Consider the following 17,613-nt stretch of genomic DNA (forward strand, 5'->3'; position numbering starts at 1 on the left):
TCCCCCCTTTTTCTAGTCTTTGGTTTGATTTGACTATAGATTTGAACTCATGATCTTCAAGTCTCAGGGGTTACACGATTCTACAAGGCCACTGAGTAAGACTTTATTTTGTGCTACTACCTTGATGGGTGTTCACCATGGTGTTCATCATTTATTTTGTGTCTGTTTAGCCCAGTGGGTTAAACCAGGGGGGTATTCCAGAAACAAAAGCTGAGGTTATCAACTTCCTTAGCCTCAAACTTACCATGGGAGCTAGCATAACCTGCTTTCTGAAATACCCCCCAGACCAGGTTCTGTTCAGAGCACGAGTTGCTATGCCAACTTGACCTACCCTGAAACATACCTCCATTTTTGGAACCGAAAGCTGAGGTTATCCGCTTCCTTAGCCTCAAACTTAACGTGGTGACTAGCATTACCTGCTTTCTGGAATACCCCCCTGGTTTAACCCACTGGGCTAAACAGACACAAAATAAATGATGAACACCATGGTGAACACCCATCAAGGTAGTTCCAGAAATGGAGGTATGTTTCAGGGTATGTCAAGTTGCCATGGCAACTCATGCTCTGAATATAACCTGGTCTGGAGCAGGTTTAGTTGAAGGTTAGTTTGTTTTCAGAGAGGTGAAGCAGCATGACGTGTCCATTTGAAGATGATTTAGTGCAGTGGTTCCCAAACTTTTTCTGCATGGCCCCCCTTTCTGAAGATTAAAATATTTTTGAGGCCCCCCCACACTGACACAAACATACAAATCCTTTGTTTCTAGACTCCACCGCGCCCCCCCTGCAATACGGGGGGCGCGCTCCCCAGTTTGGGAACCACTGATTTAGTGGATGAAGAAGCTCAGATAATACTTTTTCCACCCTGAGAGGGTGATAAGACCACATATGGATGTTGGAAAGAGAAACTTTTTTACTTTGATTTGACTTAATTATTTGCTTCAGTTAAGATAAATCTTTTTTTTTTAGTTAAGTCAGCTTCAATTCAATTCAATTTATTTGTATAGACCAAATTCACAAAAACAGTTGTCTTGATGGGCTTCATATCAGTAATTAAAAAAGTTCAACATAAAATCAAAAGGATCATGAATACATAGAATTTAATAGGAAAATACTAAATTAAACTAACAAACTGACTAAGCCAAACTGGCATCCCTGGAACTTAGGACACGCTGCTAACAAAAAATTACAGTAATCCAGCCTCGACTTAACAAATTCATGGATGATTTTTCAGCATCACTCTTAGAAAGTATATTTCTGATCTTAGCAATATTCCGCAGGTAAAAAAAGGCAGTTCTGCACGCCTGAGATATGTGAGCCTTAAATGATAAATCCTGGTCAAGTAAAACCCCAAGGTTTCTAACTGTGGAATTGGGGGCAATACTTATGCCATCCAGGGAGACTATCTGAGCAGACAGAGCATCTCTGAGGTTTTTAGGACCTAGTATAATGACCTCAGTTTTTTCTGGGTTCAATAGGAGGTAATTAATTGTCATCCAGGTCTTGATGTCTCTGATGCAGGCGTTCAGTTTCTCTAAATTGTCATTCTGGTCAGGTTTCATGGATAAATACAACTAATAATTGTCTGCATAACAATGAAAATTAATGCTGTGTTTCCTGATTATGTTTTCTAGGGGTAGCATATAGAGCATAAACAGAGTGGGTCCTAAAACTGAGCCCTGCGGGTAGAGCTGGGCAATATGGAAGACTCGATTTCCGATTTTTTCCCGATTCCCCCCACCCCCCCACCCTACTTAAGGAAAGCAATAAGTACAAACGGCAGACAACTTAAAGCAAATGATGCTTTTATTTAATCAAACCCAAGACAAATGTAACACCCATTTCTGGTATGAATGATAAAGAAATGAACACGCTCTTGGAATCAGAGTTAAGTATAAGATTTTTCTTCTTACTCCCTTTTTGGACTTGTGTTTAAATAATTTTGTCTTGTTTTATATAACTTTTGTCTTGTTTTTGTCTGATTTCGTTATTCTAAACTTGTTTTCACTTGTCCAAAATAAAAAGGTTACTTCCTTACTTAAAGTCCCAGCTGTGTTTTGAGTCACACTTTGTAGTCTAGACTAAAATGAGACAAACATTCACCTTGACAGTAGACATTTTCTAAAGGATTAACAATACAGCTCATATCTGGGCTCTAAGGTTTTAATTAAATTAATAAACCCCGTCTTCTCCACGGAGAAAATGATGAAGCAGCAGGAGTCATGGTCAACCCCCCCCCCCCTCCCCCTCGCGGCCGCCTCCTCCGAAAACAAAATCCTACGGCGGCCGCGTCGCAAATGAATATATCGGTACAAGTAATAATTACAACACAGTATTCTTTATTAACAAATAACAGTAACAACTAACTATCTAACTAATGAACTAACTATACAGGCGTTGTAGAATGAGTATGTGTTTCTTTGTCAGGGGCGTGCGTGTTTAAGAGGACTGAGCGCGTGCCACGCGAGCGCGCGTGAGAGCATTTGACTCCGATGGGCTTTAGGCAGCGTGGGGGGGGGGTCTCTTCCTCCACGTCTGTGGCAGTAAACCCAGACCAGTTCCAAACAACACATGATTTTATTCCTTTCTTGGGAACAAACTTCCGACTGTCACCGGTAGCCATGCTGTCGCTAGCTGCTTCGTGTGTCGATTGGGAGTCAAAAATGTGCCACATAAAAACTCGATTTAGTTATTTTTGAAATCGCCCGTAACAAAAAATTTGAATGAATTCCTTTGATCGATTTATCGCCCAGGCCTACCTGTGGGACACCGTAGTTAACCTCAAGTGCAATGAGAGGAATGGCCATTTACATTAACGAACTGATACCTATCGGACAGATAGGATTTAAATCACTGGAGAGCAGATCCTTGTCCCTTTTCTGAGGCCAATAACAAGTCATTAGAGACTCTAACTAGTGCAGTTTCCGTACTTGGGTGAGGTCTAAACCCCGACTGAAAGTCTTTAAAGTGGCTGTTGTCCTGTAGGTGGCAGTAAAGCTGCTTAACTACAACTCTTTCTGGGATTTTAGAAATAAAGGGCAGGTTTGATATTGGTCTATAGTTGGCCAAGATGCTAGGATCCAAACTGGGCTTTTTCAGAAGAGGTTTAACAACTGCATATTTAAAAGACTGTGGCACGTAACCCGTTTCCAGAGAGGTATTTATCATTGTTAATATGGGATCATTAATTAGGGGCAAAGTTTCTTTTAAATTTCTAGTGGGAATTGGGTCTAACAGACACGTTGAGGATTTAGAGGACGTAATAATTGATGTTATTTCCGCTTGATCCACAGCAGTGAAGCAGTCTAATGTTACAGAGGTTTCTATGGATGCCTCCACTTCTACCGCTTCAGCCTGTTCTGGGCTGATAGTAGGAATAAATTGATTTAACTTATGTCTAATATTTGAGATTTTACTGTTGATAATATAAGAAAATCATCAGAGCTGAGAGAAACAGGAACATGTGGTTCTAATGATCTTGACTGCGAGTTAATTTAGCTATAGTGCTAAAAAGAAATCTTGGATTATTTCCATTCTCAGATATTAAGGTTGAATAGTAATGGCTTCTAGCTCTACGCAGAGCTTTTTTATAATGTAACGGGGAGGAGGATTATTTTGTTGTTGCTGTTTTTGTTCCTATTCTTACAATCCACTATATGTCCCGTGTTGAATTCAACTTTTAAAATGTGGGAAACAAATGTTTATCAAATCCAAAAGCCTGGAGACTGGATGGCCGTGGTCCTCCCTTTGACCTGGACAGTGGTTGCCATGGCGACCTGCACACTCACCAAGCTGGAACGTAGAAGAAGAAAAAGAGACCAAAATGATTGATAAAGCAGGTTTTCCAGGGAAATCCCACAAAGTGCTTTCCAAGCTAGAACTAAGAATATTCAGCATGCATTTGGAAAAACTCATTAGCTTCTTGTGGAAAATGATGAGTCATTGGAAAAGCATTCTATGAATGCTCAGAAAACTTCCTCTAAGGTTGTGGTTGTTTGGAGAAGTCCTCCTCTTCAAAGAAGTTCTCCTGACCATCTTCAAAGCCACTTTCTGCTTTAGTTTAGTCCAAACTTGCTTTATGCTGACAACATTTACAGCTTGAATCAAACTGAAGAATCAAAGGAAACAAACCAATCTAAGGCCGCCTTTAGACTGCACGGTTCAAGTGACCCAATTCCGATTTTTTCCTCTAACGTGGCACAGATCGGATATGATCGGTGAATGTGTAAGCAGGACAGAAGCGCATGGATTCCGTTTTTCTCAGATCGGATACAGGCCTCTCTCATATGTGGAAATAAATCGGAAACAAATCGGATACGTGCATTTGCGTGTGCCATGTAAGCAGACAAATAGGATATTCCCCAGTAAATGTGAGTCGTACGTCAGTGACGTCAATTCAGGACACCACCAACTGAGATCACATGACTTATCAATGTGCTTTTTGTGCGCTGATTTTGCTGTCAGTGTGTTACCTTTCAGCCTCAGGCTTCAGACCGTAGTTGGAAACCGCTGTTATGTCCGGTCCCGTCCCGTCCCGGTCGGGACGCAAACGGTAACTAATGAAGCGGGACACTGTTGCCATGGAAAAGGCCAGAAGCCGTTAATTTCTTTGGGGGGCGTGGATGATGGGAACCGTGTGTGTGTGTGAGCGCGCGCACGCGTGCATGCGTGTGTGTGTGTGTGTAAGGAGAGAGCCCCCCTCTCTCCTGTGAGCGCGGGGGTGTGAACGCGGAGCGGGGGACTGTCGGAGAACCGTATATTAAAAATAAGGTGATAAGGTGTCTCGCCCAAAAGTTTTGGAGTTTTTCTTAACCCACTCTGGAGGCTGAGGGTTCAGAACGGAAAAGTGATCCCCGAGGAAATCTCCCGTGTGTTTCTGACTACGGTCGGAAAAGAGAAGTCATCGCGCAGGAAAGGTTCAAAGCTTGGATCAAACTGTTAGTACAGCAAAACGTCTGCAAACACTTCCTCATTCAAAACTCAGAGAGAGCCGAGCAACCCTCCTTCTTTGCCTCCCCTGATCATCCCCTCAGGAGCGCCCAAGGCAACGCCCCCTTCCGTCGCTGCGTTGCCTCCATGACAACCGCAATCACAAAAGTCTGAAGGAGGTCCGCGGAGGGCGGAAATGATGCTACGTAGTCCTCAGAACGTCTACGTTTGATAGTTTCAGCATTGTATAGTGTAAATGCAAAAATCAGATACGGGTCACTTTCAAAAGATGATGTAAGCGGGTCGTCAAAAAAATCGGATATAGTCAGAAAATCGGATATGAGCATCAAGACCTGCAGTGTAAAGGCGGCCTAAGTCTGCATTCATGCCGCTTCAGAACCAACAAAGCATGTTTCCTGGACGCTGACTTGGAACTTGGAATTCCGACAACTTCTATTTATCAGCCTCATGGGCCAATCACAGCTCAACAGACAGGTGCGGGCCATGAATGTTAATCTATGGTACACCATAAGGGACAAACTACCACCCACAGCCCCAGTGACGTGCAGTGAGGTTGATAACTGGTAAGGCACTGAATCCTCTGGAGTCAGATTTACAATGAAAGAACTAAATATTTCACCATTAATCCAACAACAGCTAACATCTTATAAAATATACAAAATCATATTTGTCCTACAGAGAATACTTCTTTTATAGATGGATAGAACACTCTCTTTGCGTAAAAATTATTCACATGTACTTTAAGAATAAAGATGTGTTCAGCACACATTTGACCCTCAGTAACTATTTCTGGTATTGTTCCAACTTCAAATTCTGGAGCTTTAACAAGTTATCAAATATTGTCTGTGAAAATTATCATAAACATAAAATGAATGATTTTACTTACATTTTTATCTACTTTTAATCCCATGTTATTTAAAAAAGCAAACATTTAAAAACATATTTTTCCTCACCTTTTGCATCTGTCTGCCAATCCTTCTATACAAATAACTCTGTGATCTGTTGAAAAAGTCTTCCCTATTTCCCTTTATTTTATGAGTTTCTCGTCCCCTGTCTTTCTACGGCACCAGTGTAGCTACACAGCTGCTGTCAGCTCACGTCTACCCCCTGCTGGTGAGGCATGCCTCACCCGAAGCCGTTTCTGCAGGCCTATAGCAGTGCTTCCACAGCACGTCTGTGTTAACATTGAGCCCTACCGTCAGAAGTGAGGCACAGTGGTCCCGAGCCCCACCCGGAGATTCAGCTCCGTCTGTGATCACACTCAAATTCAGTGATTTTAATCCCAGAAACCTTGGACAATGTGTTGAGTTGACTGAAAATGTATACAGTGATCCCTTGCTATAACGCGGTTTACTTTTCACGGTTTCGCTACTTCACGGATTTGCATCGTGCATTGTGTTCTGCATTCTGATTGGCTAAAAAAGTCACTCCGCTTCTTCTCTACCTGTGCGTCAATAATGTTGCAGTTTAATATGTACACGTACGTAAATCAGCTTTCCAAATTACGTACATGCAAATCATCTTGCAATTTCAAGTTTCTCTAAAACCCATAGAAAAAGAGCAACACCAACTGTCAATCTCTATGTTCTTCTTCCGAACAAACACACACAGCTGCACCGCGGGCTTGAGAAGGAGAAAACACTGCAGCTTCTCAGACTGAAGAGCATTGAAATACACCTGAGCCACTATTTGTCCGTTTGTACTTTGTATTTTTTTCATAATCATTTTAAATTTTCTCCCGTTTAATTCAATTACTCTTGGGTCGCGGTGGGCGGGGCTAATCTCCGCGATTTGAAGCCTTCTGTTTACATCGATGATTCAAATTAGTATTTGACAGTACAGTACAGAAGTTATTTGTTGAAAAAAAAACGTTTTTAAAGTACTTTGATTTGTGAAACAAATGCTTGAGCCTGTAAAATGGTTTGTTCTTTCTTTTTAATGTATAATAGAGAATTTAATTGTATAATAATTGTTAAAAAAAAATAGAGGTTTCTACTTCACGGATTTTGCCTATCACGGGTTCTTTCTGGAACGTAACCCCCGCGAAAAACAAGGGTTTACTGTATTTGATTTTTATTTTATTTTTTTATTTCAAGCATTGTAGTCAAAGCAATAAGGAAATTACACATATTTATCAAACTCATTACAGAAATGATGAAATGCATAAATTAAAAAGACAGAAAACAAAACAAAACTGTCACTTAAATCACATTTGCTTAATTAAATACTGTGATCATTTACTGAAGTATAAGTAGAGTTTGATTTAGTGCTTGAAAAGGAGTGGGAAGAACCAAGCTTATATTTTAACGTATATTTAACACAGATCCGTTGAAAATCATATTTACCTAATTTACCCTTTTCTATTTTATCACGATTATGACAGGTGAGGCTCTGCCTCACTTGCCTCACCTGAACGCACGTCACTGCACAGCCCTGTCTGTCACACATAGGATAGCACAAGTGTTGTCATGACTATTGTTCATGTCATACATATTTGTTCTATTTGTGTTGAACAATAAAGTTTAAAAAAAATAGGACAGCACAAGGGATAACCAGGAGCTGTAACCTTTAGGGCACTAGGACCCAGAAAGAGGTCCAGGCAGTGACGGTGTTCAGGGACGGACTGCGCAGCCGCACTTCCTCCAAACGCCACTATTCATCCAGCACGTGAAACGCCAGAGTCCAAACGGGCTTAAGGCGCTTTGATAAAGCGCTCTGGAATCCAGCTGTGGTGTGCTAAACGTCAGGTCCAGAACGGAAGATGCCATCTGTTGGGGAGGACTGTGAGGATGGAGGACTGTATTGCTGATTCTATGGAAGCGATTCTGTAGCATAATTAAAAAGCAAAGTCAAAACCAGAAATGCTTTTTCATTTTCAAAATGAAGCTGCATTTTTTGACTCAAAAATAAAATGAAAAAGCAATCCATCAAAATGCTTTTTCATTTCCTGCCTCAACACAGCTTTTTCTGTCACTTAATTAAAATTAAAATGAAAATGGTATTTGACATTTCATTTTCAAGACGTTCTCTGGTAAATGTGTAGCATAATTCATTTAGAAATGTCTAATTTGACATTTAAAATGGATTAACAGAAATACTTTTTCACTTACAAAATGAAGCTGCATTTTTTGACTCAAAATTAAAAAGAAAAAAAAAAACTTCAAAATGCTTTTTCATTTCCTTCCTCAACACAGCTTATTCTGTCACTTAATTAAAATGATAATGAAAATAGTATTTGACATTTCATTTTCAAAAAGGTCCATGGTAAATGTGTAACATAATTCATTTAGAAATGCCTAATTTGACATTTAAAATGGATTAATAGAAATGCTTTTTAATTTTCAAAATGAAGCTGCATCAAATGCCTCAAAATTAAAATGAAAAAGCAATATTTCAAAATGCTTTTTCATTTTATACTTAAAACTGCTTATTCTGTGTCATAATTAAAACAAAAATGCAAAGAGGGGATTGCATTTGCATTTTCACATCCACCCTGCGCACCTTGTCGCAATATTCAATTCGAAAAAGCATTAGCAGAGGGGAGGCGGGGCGATGACGTCACTGCTCTCTCTGTGTGTCCGGCTGCTGACTGACGCACACACACGCACCAAGAGCAGACTGTGTTAGCGGCAGAGAAAACGGCTTTGAGTTGGTTGTGAACTTCTGATGAGTTTCCACAGCTTCTCAGGACTAAGTAGCTGCATGTCCGCCTTCTGCGGTCCTCCTCCTGACGCACCGCGGACAAGCTTTGTTCTTCGGACCGCCAGCTGCCTTCGCATAGCGGAGCGCGAAGCTCCCGATGATCGCTGAAGGCGGAAATGCTGCTGCGATCTGAGAAACCATCATATGAATTTGTGTTTCCAGAGGTGTCCAGAACAAAAGACTGATGTCATTCCCACATATTTACAAATTTATCTGCAGCTTCGCGCTGAATTTGCTGTTCGATGACAGCTGGAGCCCCATCACAGATAGCAGATTTCTCCATGCTAAACGTTGCTGGTGGACCAAAAACACTCACTCAGCGCGAAGCTGCAGGAGACTATCTTCATGTGCTTTTATTACAGTTATGATTATATTTAAGGGCCTGCTCTGCTCCATCATATGTTTTTAAATCCGTGCGGTCAGACGACGCTGAAGTTGACTTGCGATTCACATCTTCTGATTCGCGAGGGCACTAAAAGAACACTCCACTGCAATTTTCACATTAAGATCACCTAAAACCGGGTCCTGTTCACAAACCGCTGGACCTGGCCTGCTCAAACCTGGATCTTTCATTATCATTTTAATTAAGTGACAGAATAAGCTGTGTTGAGGAAGGAAATGAAAAAGCATTTTGAAGTATTGCTTTTTCTTTTTAATTTTGAGTCAAAAAATGCAGCTTCATTTTGAAAGTGAAAAAGTATTTCTGTTAATCCATTTTAAATGTCAAATTAGACATTTCTAAATGAATTATGCTACACATTTACCAGAGAACGTCTTGAAAATGAAATGTCAAATACTATTTTAATTTTAATTTTAATTAAGTGACAGAAAAAGCTGTGTTGAGGAAGGAAATGAAAAAGCATTTTGATGGATTGCTTTTTCATTTTATTTTTGAGTCAAAAAATGCAGCTTCATTTTGAAAATGAAAAAGCATTTCTGGTTTTGACTTTGCTTTTTAATTATGCTACAGAATCGCTTCCATATGATTCGGGTTAGGAGTTTAACCGTAAACAAGATGGGGTGTCGTCAGGACACAGGGAAGAGGAAAAAGGAGAGGTGACTCCACTTGTCAGACGTTCTGCATTTATTCCTTTGCTGAATATTCCAATTTAGTCTGTAAACAACAAAAATCCTCTCATCACTAAATAAATAACACAAATAGCCCTGCTGTAAATAAATAAATTACATAAAACAAGGAAACTGACTCAGTATGTCATTATGAAATAAACACCAAATAAGCAAAATGATAGGTAAATTGGCCACCTCCAGAATAGGCAAAATATAAGCAGATTTGCTTTAAACCTCATAGAAACAGTTACAACAGTGACACCTAGCGGCCGCGAATAACTGCACGAATAAAACGAGCGAAGCATATAAAACAAAGGATTCAAACACTTACGTTTTCTCAGTTACTTAATATTGAAATACAGCAAATGGAATGAACTGTGGTGTTAGACAAGGTTTTTGTTTTCCAACTTAAGTCTCTCTCTCTGCTGCTGGCCCAGAGCACATGGAAACAGGAACTAGCTCAACAAATCCAGAAAACCACAGAAGAAAAGGAACTCGGCATCACTTCCTGTGATGTCATCAACAATGGGCTGAGCCTTCACAACAGCCGCCCCCAAATGTGCAAGGCACATTTGCTTCAAATAAACATAAAGTGCAAACTCAAACTAATCTTCTCCAGATGGCAATGCAGGTAACATAACTAAACGAGCAACTGGTCGGGTGTACACATGTCCATTTATCTCAACATCAGCCGACCGGATGTGTCCATCATCACTCCGATGAATCTTAACAACTCTTCCTATGGGCCAGGAAGCTCGGGGCAGCTGAGGATCAACTAACATGATCACTGCACCCATGTAGAGTTCTGGGGTGGCTGAATGCCATTTCTTCCTGGTCTGCAAGGTGGGGAGGTATTCCCGAAGGAATCTTGCCCAAAAGTGGTCAGCGAGCACCTGTGAGTGCCGCCAATGTCTCCGACTCAGGATCTCAGTGTCTGGATAAGACCACCTGAGGCAGCGATCCGTCAGGCCGCCCCATCAGGAGACTGTTAGGTGTCACAGGGTCAATGTCTGCCACGTCCGCAGAGACGTAGCCCAGAGGTTTAGAGTTAAGGATCATCTCCACCTCCAAGAGCACAGTGAGAAGCACTTCCTCGTAGACTGGTTGGGCTCCAACAGATGTGTATAGGGCCATCTTCACACAACAAATTTCCCGCTCCCACACACCACCAAAGTGTGGAGCTGCTGGTGGGTTGAAGTGAAACCTAATTTTCTGCTGAGCAAGATGTTGCTGTAGGGGAGGGTTCCATGCTTGTAAAGGCCTCCTTGAGTTCACGTTCTCCACCTTTGAAGTTGGTCCCCCGATCAGACCAAATCTCCGCTGGTGTCCCACGTCTGGCGATGAATCTTCTTAGGGCCATGAGGTAGGCGTCCACGTCCATGCTTCTCAGGAGATCCAGGTGCACTGCTCTGGTTGTCAGACACTTGAAGATTATTCCCCAACGCTTTTCATGGCGTCTAGCCACTTTAACCAGCATTGGACCGAAACAATCTACACCAGTGGAGTAAAAAGCTGGCTTGAATATTCTTAGGCGAGCAGCTGGCAGGTCTGCCATTTTAGGGATGGCTGGTCTGGCCCTCCAGCGCCGGCATTCCACACAGGTGTGTTGGTATTTGCGGATGGCCTCCCTGCCACGTAATATCCAGAATGATCTCCGCAACTCCGCAAAGACCCGCTCTGGACCTGGATGGTGGAGGTCTTGGTCGTACCTTTTAATCAGCAGCAGCGTAACTGGATGTGTCGGATCTAGGACAATCGGGTGCAACGTTAAGTCACTAAGGCCCTCTAACCGACGCAGCCGACCACCTACTCTTATTAGGCCCGTTGACTGGTCCAGCTCAGGAGAGAGGGTAAGTAAGCGGCTGCTAGATGAGACTGACTTTCCTGCTGCTAACAGTTTGCAGTCCTCTGGGAAAGACTCTTGTTGTGCCTGCTGTATGACAAGTTTCTCCGCTTGGCGATACTCTTCGGCGATCGGAGGAGAATCTGAAGGGCTCGATGCATGGAGGGCATGGACTTTAGCCTCGATGCACTCCTGCCAGGTCTTGTAAACAGTAGCACTTTTACTGCTTGGTAAAGTAACTGCTAAACCACAGAAGGCAGTTTTCCGAAGCTCTGTAGAGTCTTCCTGTGGCTCCGTGCTAGGTCTCTCTGGCCAGGTGTCTGGGTCTTGGAGAAGAAAAGGAGGTCCTTGTGACCACCTATTAGGCTCTTTGAGGGCTCTCAGGGGTTTTCCTCTGGTCAGGTCATCCGCCGGATTGTTGACTGAATCCACATAGCGCCAGGTACCATTCTTTGTGAGCTCTTGGATCTCGGCTACTCTTCCTCCGACAAAGACCTTATAGCGACAGGATTGTGATTGCAGCCAGGTTAAAACTGTTGTGGAGTCGGACCATAACACCATCTGATTCACTGTCAGGGTGAGTTCTTTCTCCAGGACATGAGCTAGTTGGGCCGCTGTGAGGGCAGCGCAGAGTTCCAGACGGGGAATCGACTGGACGCGCTTAGGAGCCACTCGTGATCGTGCAAGAATGAAGGACAGGTGTACCTCACCGTTGCTGTCTTGAGTTCGCAGGTAGGCCACTGCTCCGTAGGCTTGCTCAGAGGCATCAGCAAAAATGTGGACTTGGTGCGTGGTTTCTCCTGAGGTGGTACTTACAGGCACATAAGGCCGTGGGAGAGACAGCAGAGGTAGAAACCGAAGCTCTGCCTCCCAATTGGTCCAGGCTTGAAGTAGTTCTGAGGGCAGGTTGGAGTCGTCCCAACCACGTTTCTTGTCCCATAACTGCCGAATGATGAGCTTTGCGCGGGTGGAGTAGGGCAACAGATAACCTAAGGGATCATACTGTGATGCTAGGACTTTGTAGATGTTCCTGAGAGTTGGTTTCTCATAGGTCACGAACCTATGTTTGTAGCCCAGGGTGTCTGTCTCCCAGTTCCAACTGAGGCCAAGGGTAGATTCTTGTGGATCTGACTTATCTTGTGCGAGCCACAGCTCCAGGCTCTCAGATCTGGCATCTTGAGGTAAGTGACTGAGTACACTTGCATCGTTGCAGGCCCACTGGCGTAAGTCAAAGCCTGCTGATGCTAGGAGGGCTCTTAGACGATCCACGAGGGACTTGGCTTCCTCTGATGAGTCCAGACTCTGTAAGCAGTTATCAACGTAGAAGCAGTTTTCCACTGAAAACTTCAGGTCCTCAATGGGATGGCTCTGATCTGCGACGAGGCGTTGAAGAGCATAAGTGGCGCAGCAGGGGCTGCATGTTGTTCCAAAGGGAAGGACCTGCCACTCAAAAACTCTCGGAGGTTCATCCACTCGTAGGTCCCGCCACAGGAACTTGAGGAGGGGGCGATCGCCAGGAAGGAGGCGGACCTGGTGGAACATCCCTTTGATGTCACCACTAACTGCAATGGGGTGCTCTCGGAATCTTAACAGGACTCCAAGCAATGAAGCCCCGAGGGTGGGGCCCGGTAGGAGGAACTGATTCAGGGACTGTCCATGGTACTCATGAGAGCAGTTGAAAACCAGCCGGGATTTCCCATTGTGGGTAACGAGATGATGGGGAATGTACCACTCCTCTTGGTCAAAGGTTTCTTGAGGGACTTCCTTCACAGCACCTGCATCTATGAGCTTCTTTATTTCTTTCTTGTACACCTCAGCTTGTTCTGGGTTCCTCAGAAGGCGTCTCTCCGTGCTGCGCAGCAGAGCCAAGAAGAGTCCCTTGATGCAGCTAGCAGTGGCATGTCTGGGTGGCGCAGTAATGGGGTGGCATATCTGTTGATGCCGTTCACCTCTGTGCGGATTGTCTTGGTTTCGAGCATGACCACAGCCTGTTGGTCCTGTTTGGAACGAACAACTTCCTTTTCAGGTCGGTACGGCACGGCATTTGCCAGAGCCTCTCCACATGCTTGTAAAGCTCTTCAAACTTTGGTGGGGATGAGGTAAACAGGCACTGCACTGCAATGGTAGGCCGCCCCGTCAGGTGAACTGGGCCTTGGAGGGTCCACCCTAGTCTTGTGTGAACTGCTGCTGGGCTGCCGGGGGGACCGAGTCTGACTGGCTCAATTGGTGTGATGAGGTGAGGCTGGTCAGAACCGATAAGGAGGAACGGTTCTGCATCTCTAAGAGCAGGAATAGGAAGACCACGTAGGTGGCTGAACTTCTTCTGCAGGCGTTCAATGGGATAGGTGTGCTGGGCTAGGCTGAGACGGTTAGCTGTAAAGGCACCCTCAATCTTGTAGCTGGTGTGAGGCCGAGCCACTGAGGAGATGTGAAAGGTCACAGCATATCCATGCAGGACCTGAATATCCTGTCTGACTGTGCGGAGAGGAAGATCTTCAGGTGTCCACTTAATGCCCAGAGCTTTGGCTGCTGATGGTAGCAGCATGGACCTTTCAGACCCATCATCCAGAATTGCGAATGCGCTCAGAGTCCGTCCACCATAATGGATGAGGATGGGAACCACCTTCAGCATGACTCGGCTTCCTGCTCCTGGTCGATCTAAGTAGAGGGTGTTGGAGGCAGAGCTGGTTAAGCAGCTTTCTTGCTTGGCTACTTCATGAGAAACTCTTTCAGTCTTTGCATTAATCTCATGAATGGGCAGGAGATGCGTTCCATTGCACAAGCTGCAAGGTTTCTTTAATGTGCACTGAGCAGCAAGGTGGGTTCGTGCACAACGCCAGCAACGCCTATTGACTTGAATCCAGTCTTTTAGCTGCTCTTTGGAGAGTTTGGCAACTTCACCACACTGACTGAGATAATGTTCATTGCTGTCACAATAGGCGCAGTACACTTTACTCTTAATCTTCTCTTTCATGTAACCAGCTTTAGATGACAAGATTGGTTTTGACTCACCAGCGCCATGGAGGACCATCACACTTTATTTGGCTGTACGAGTCTCGTTCTTCATGCTCGGCCTGTCTCTGGAAGTCTTTGGAGTGGTTTGGTTGTCAAACCCTTGACACCAGGACTCATAGCGTAACCACTCTGACAGGTCAATTAAGGTGTGGCTGGTTCCTGCCTGCTTAAACTGGTGTCTGCGGAAATCAGCACGCTGTTCAGGTGGAAGCTTGCTGAGGAGACGTGCAACGTGTGATCCACAGTCCAGTTCAACTTCACCTTCAGGGCCCAAGGTTTGCAGCAGCCCCACCAGAGACTGTATTTGGAGGGCAAACTTCTGAAATGCAGCGATATCTCCACGCTTCACTTCCGGTGCATCGAGAACACTGGCTATCTTTCTGAGGGCAAGTTGATGGGGTTGGCCAAACTTATCATGGAGAGCTGCCAGTGTGTCGGTGTAGGGGGTTGGAGAGTTCAGATAAGCATCTGCTATAAGCCTGGCTTCTTCCAGCTTAAGGTGGTCTACTAATACTTGGTATCTGAACAGTTCGGTGGTGTTAGCAGGAAGCAGGTTCTCTAGGGCTATGCGGAGCCTGGCAAACTCACTGGGGTCTGGATTTGTGAACTTAGGAATGGTAGGTTGAGGATCTCAATAGAGCTGTTCAGGTACTGCAGGTGGCATGTGGGGTTTAGCAGGCTGAATGCGTGGTGCTGCCCTCGTAACTGGAGATGGGGGCTGAGTTGGCTTAAAGAATGACTGCTTTGTATTTACAGAGGCTGCAGCCAGTGGTATATGTGGTGGAGGAGGAGGAGGCCACTGGGGGGAATTATCAGAGTCTCTAGAAGAGTAATATGCTTGGTTACTTGCCCCTTCAATCTTTAGTTGTTTCATATCCTGCTGCAGGTCTTCTTCAGGTTCAGGCCAGGGGGGAGGATCAGGCCAATCACTCTCCTCCTAAGGTTCTAGCTTAGGAAAGGAGATCTGGGGAACTTCAACTCTGAGATGTTGAGCTGGACTGTGGGACTGAGCAATTTCTGATTTCAGTGTCCGAGCGACATTGATTAGCTCTTTGATCTCGCTTCGAGCTTCATGAAGGTCTTTTAAGCCCGACTGGATCCACTGTTGTGACTGAAGCAGCTTGGCATTCTCCTCTTGAATAGCTCTGATCTCTGCAGAGAAGTGGGGGCCGTGGTGTGGTCCAGCCTGGTACCAGCGTGTGGGTGCAGACAGCGTTTCCCATCCCATATTTCTCCTCTGGAAGCAGCTTGGGGCTAGCTGAGGCGTCTCGGAGTGAGCAGCATTCTCCATGAAGCTTCCTGAGGGAGCTTGAGGTGGTTGGAAGAAACTCATCTGGGCTGGGTCCTCTTGCAGGGGGGCGAGAGTCCTCAGTGGCGGTGGTGAGCTCCACTGTGGTAGATCTCTTGGCTGATATCCCACATAATCTACTTCATAATCTTGAAGTCTGAGGGGACGTCTAATATGTCTCTTGGGCCTTACATCAGGGTGCATTTCTTCTGCTGGATCCATCTTGAGTACTGTTATTCCGGCTCGAAGGACCAGAATGTTGGGGAAGACTGTGAGGATGGAGGACTGTATTGCTGATTCGGGTTAGGAGTTTAACCGTAAACAAGATGGGGTGTCGGTCAGGACACAGGGAGGAGGAAAAAGGAGAGGTGACTCCACTTGTCAGACGTTCTGCATTTATTCCTTTGCTGAATATTCCAATTTAGTCTGTAAACAACAAAAATCCTCTCATCACTAAATAAATAACACAAATAGCCCTGCTGTAAATAAATAAATTACATAAAACAAGGAAACTGACTCAGTATGTCATTATGAAATGAACACCAAATAAGCAAAATGATAGGTAAATTGGCCACCTCCAGAATAGGCAAAATATAAGCAGATTTGCTTTAAACCTCATAGAAACAGTTACAACAGTGACACCTAGCAGCCGAGAAAAATAACTGCACGAATAAAACGAGCGAAGCATATAAAACAAAGGATTCAAACACTTACGTTTTCTCAGTTACTTAATATTGAAATACAGCAACTGGAATGAACTGTGGTGTTAGACAAGGTTTTTGTTTTCCAACTTAAGTCTCTCTCTCTGCTGCTGGCCCAGAGCACATGGAAACAGGAACTAGCTCAACAAATCCAGAAAACCACCGAAGAAGAAAAGGAACTCGGCATAATTTCCTGTGATGTCATCAACAATGGGCTGAGCCTTCACAACACCATCAATGAAGTCTGTCTGTCAGCAGCAATCCAACGCTGATGGGGTTTAGCTTGTGGAGGATTTGAATGTTCATTTGCTCTCAGGTTGGTTCTGTGCTGGAAGCCCCAACCCTCAGTTCAGTCAAGTTAGAAAGATGCTAACCAGCTGTTCCTTCTGTCACCATGGAAACACGGACCGCTTTAAAGTCGGACAGGATTTTCACGGAGCTGACTTCTAGACGTGGAGGATAAATACTCCAAGATGAATTCATCAGACATGAATCAAACAGTCTTTTCTACATAGAACAGAATGAAATCCACTGTGTTTTAGCAGCGTCTGTAGCATCACAGAGACGGTGTTCCACCAAAAACTGGGACCTGTTACATGTTGTTTCCTCATGACAGAGCTGCAGCTTTAATGTCAATAATATAGAAGAACAAGAATCCAAATTCCACATCTCTGATGCTAAACAGGGTCGGACCTGGTTAGTAATGACCCCTCCAAGTCCTTATCCTTGTTCCTACTCCTGTTACTCAGGGACTTTTTGTCACCATTTTTCCAGAAACATTTCTCCTTGATCTTGTTTTCTATTATGTTTTCTTCTTTATTTCCTTTTATTTTGGTATGCATTATTATTTAATGTATGATTTAAAAACAGTTGAATACCTTCTACAAGGGCACCATTGAGAACATCATGACTCAGAAATTCACATCCTGGTTTGGCAGCTGCAAGGTTCAGGACAAACAACGGCTCAGCAGGATTGTCAGGACTGCAAGCAGGATTGTTGGTGCACCTCTCCAGATCCTGGAGGAGTTATAGGAGCAGCGTATAACTCT

The 17,613-nt window shown here is 44.2% G+C and overlaps 2 protein-coding genes across 2 annotated transcripts in view; one reads left to right on the forward strand and one right to left on the reverse strand.

The window, feature by feature from the left end:
- Positions 1 to 17,613, forward strand: part of LOC105355327 (NACHT, LRR and PYD domains-containing protein 12-like) — a 1,049,862-nt gene that overhangs the window by 149,734 nt on the left and 882,515 nt on the right. The window lies entirely within an intron of this gene.
- LOC111948691 lies at positions 13,476 to 17,051 on the reverse strand. The gene is made up of 2 exons (XM_023962823.1): positions 16,578 to 17,051; positions 13,476 to 16,289 (listed from the first exon to the last, which is right to left on the reverse strand). The coding sequence occupies exon 2, from the start codon at positions 14,589 to 14,591 to the stop codon at positions 13,506 to 13,508; it is 1,086 nt and encodes a 361-aa protein (XP_023818591.1). The 5' UTR covers positions 14,592 to 16,289; positions 16,578 to 17,051; the 3' UTR covers positions 13,476 to 13,505.

Source organism: Oryzias latipes, chromosome 2 (genome assembly GCF_002234675.1).
Source record: "Oryzias latipes chromosome 2, ASM223467v1".
Lineage (NCBI taxonomy): Eukaryota > Metazoa > Chordata > Actinopteri > Beloniformes > Adrianichthyidae > Oryzias > Oryzias latipes.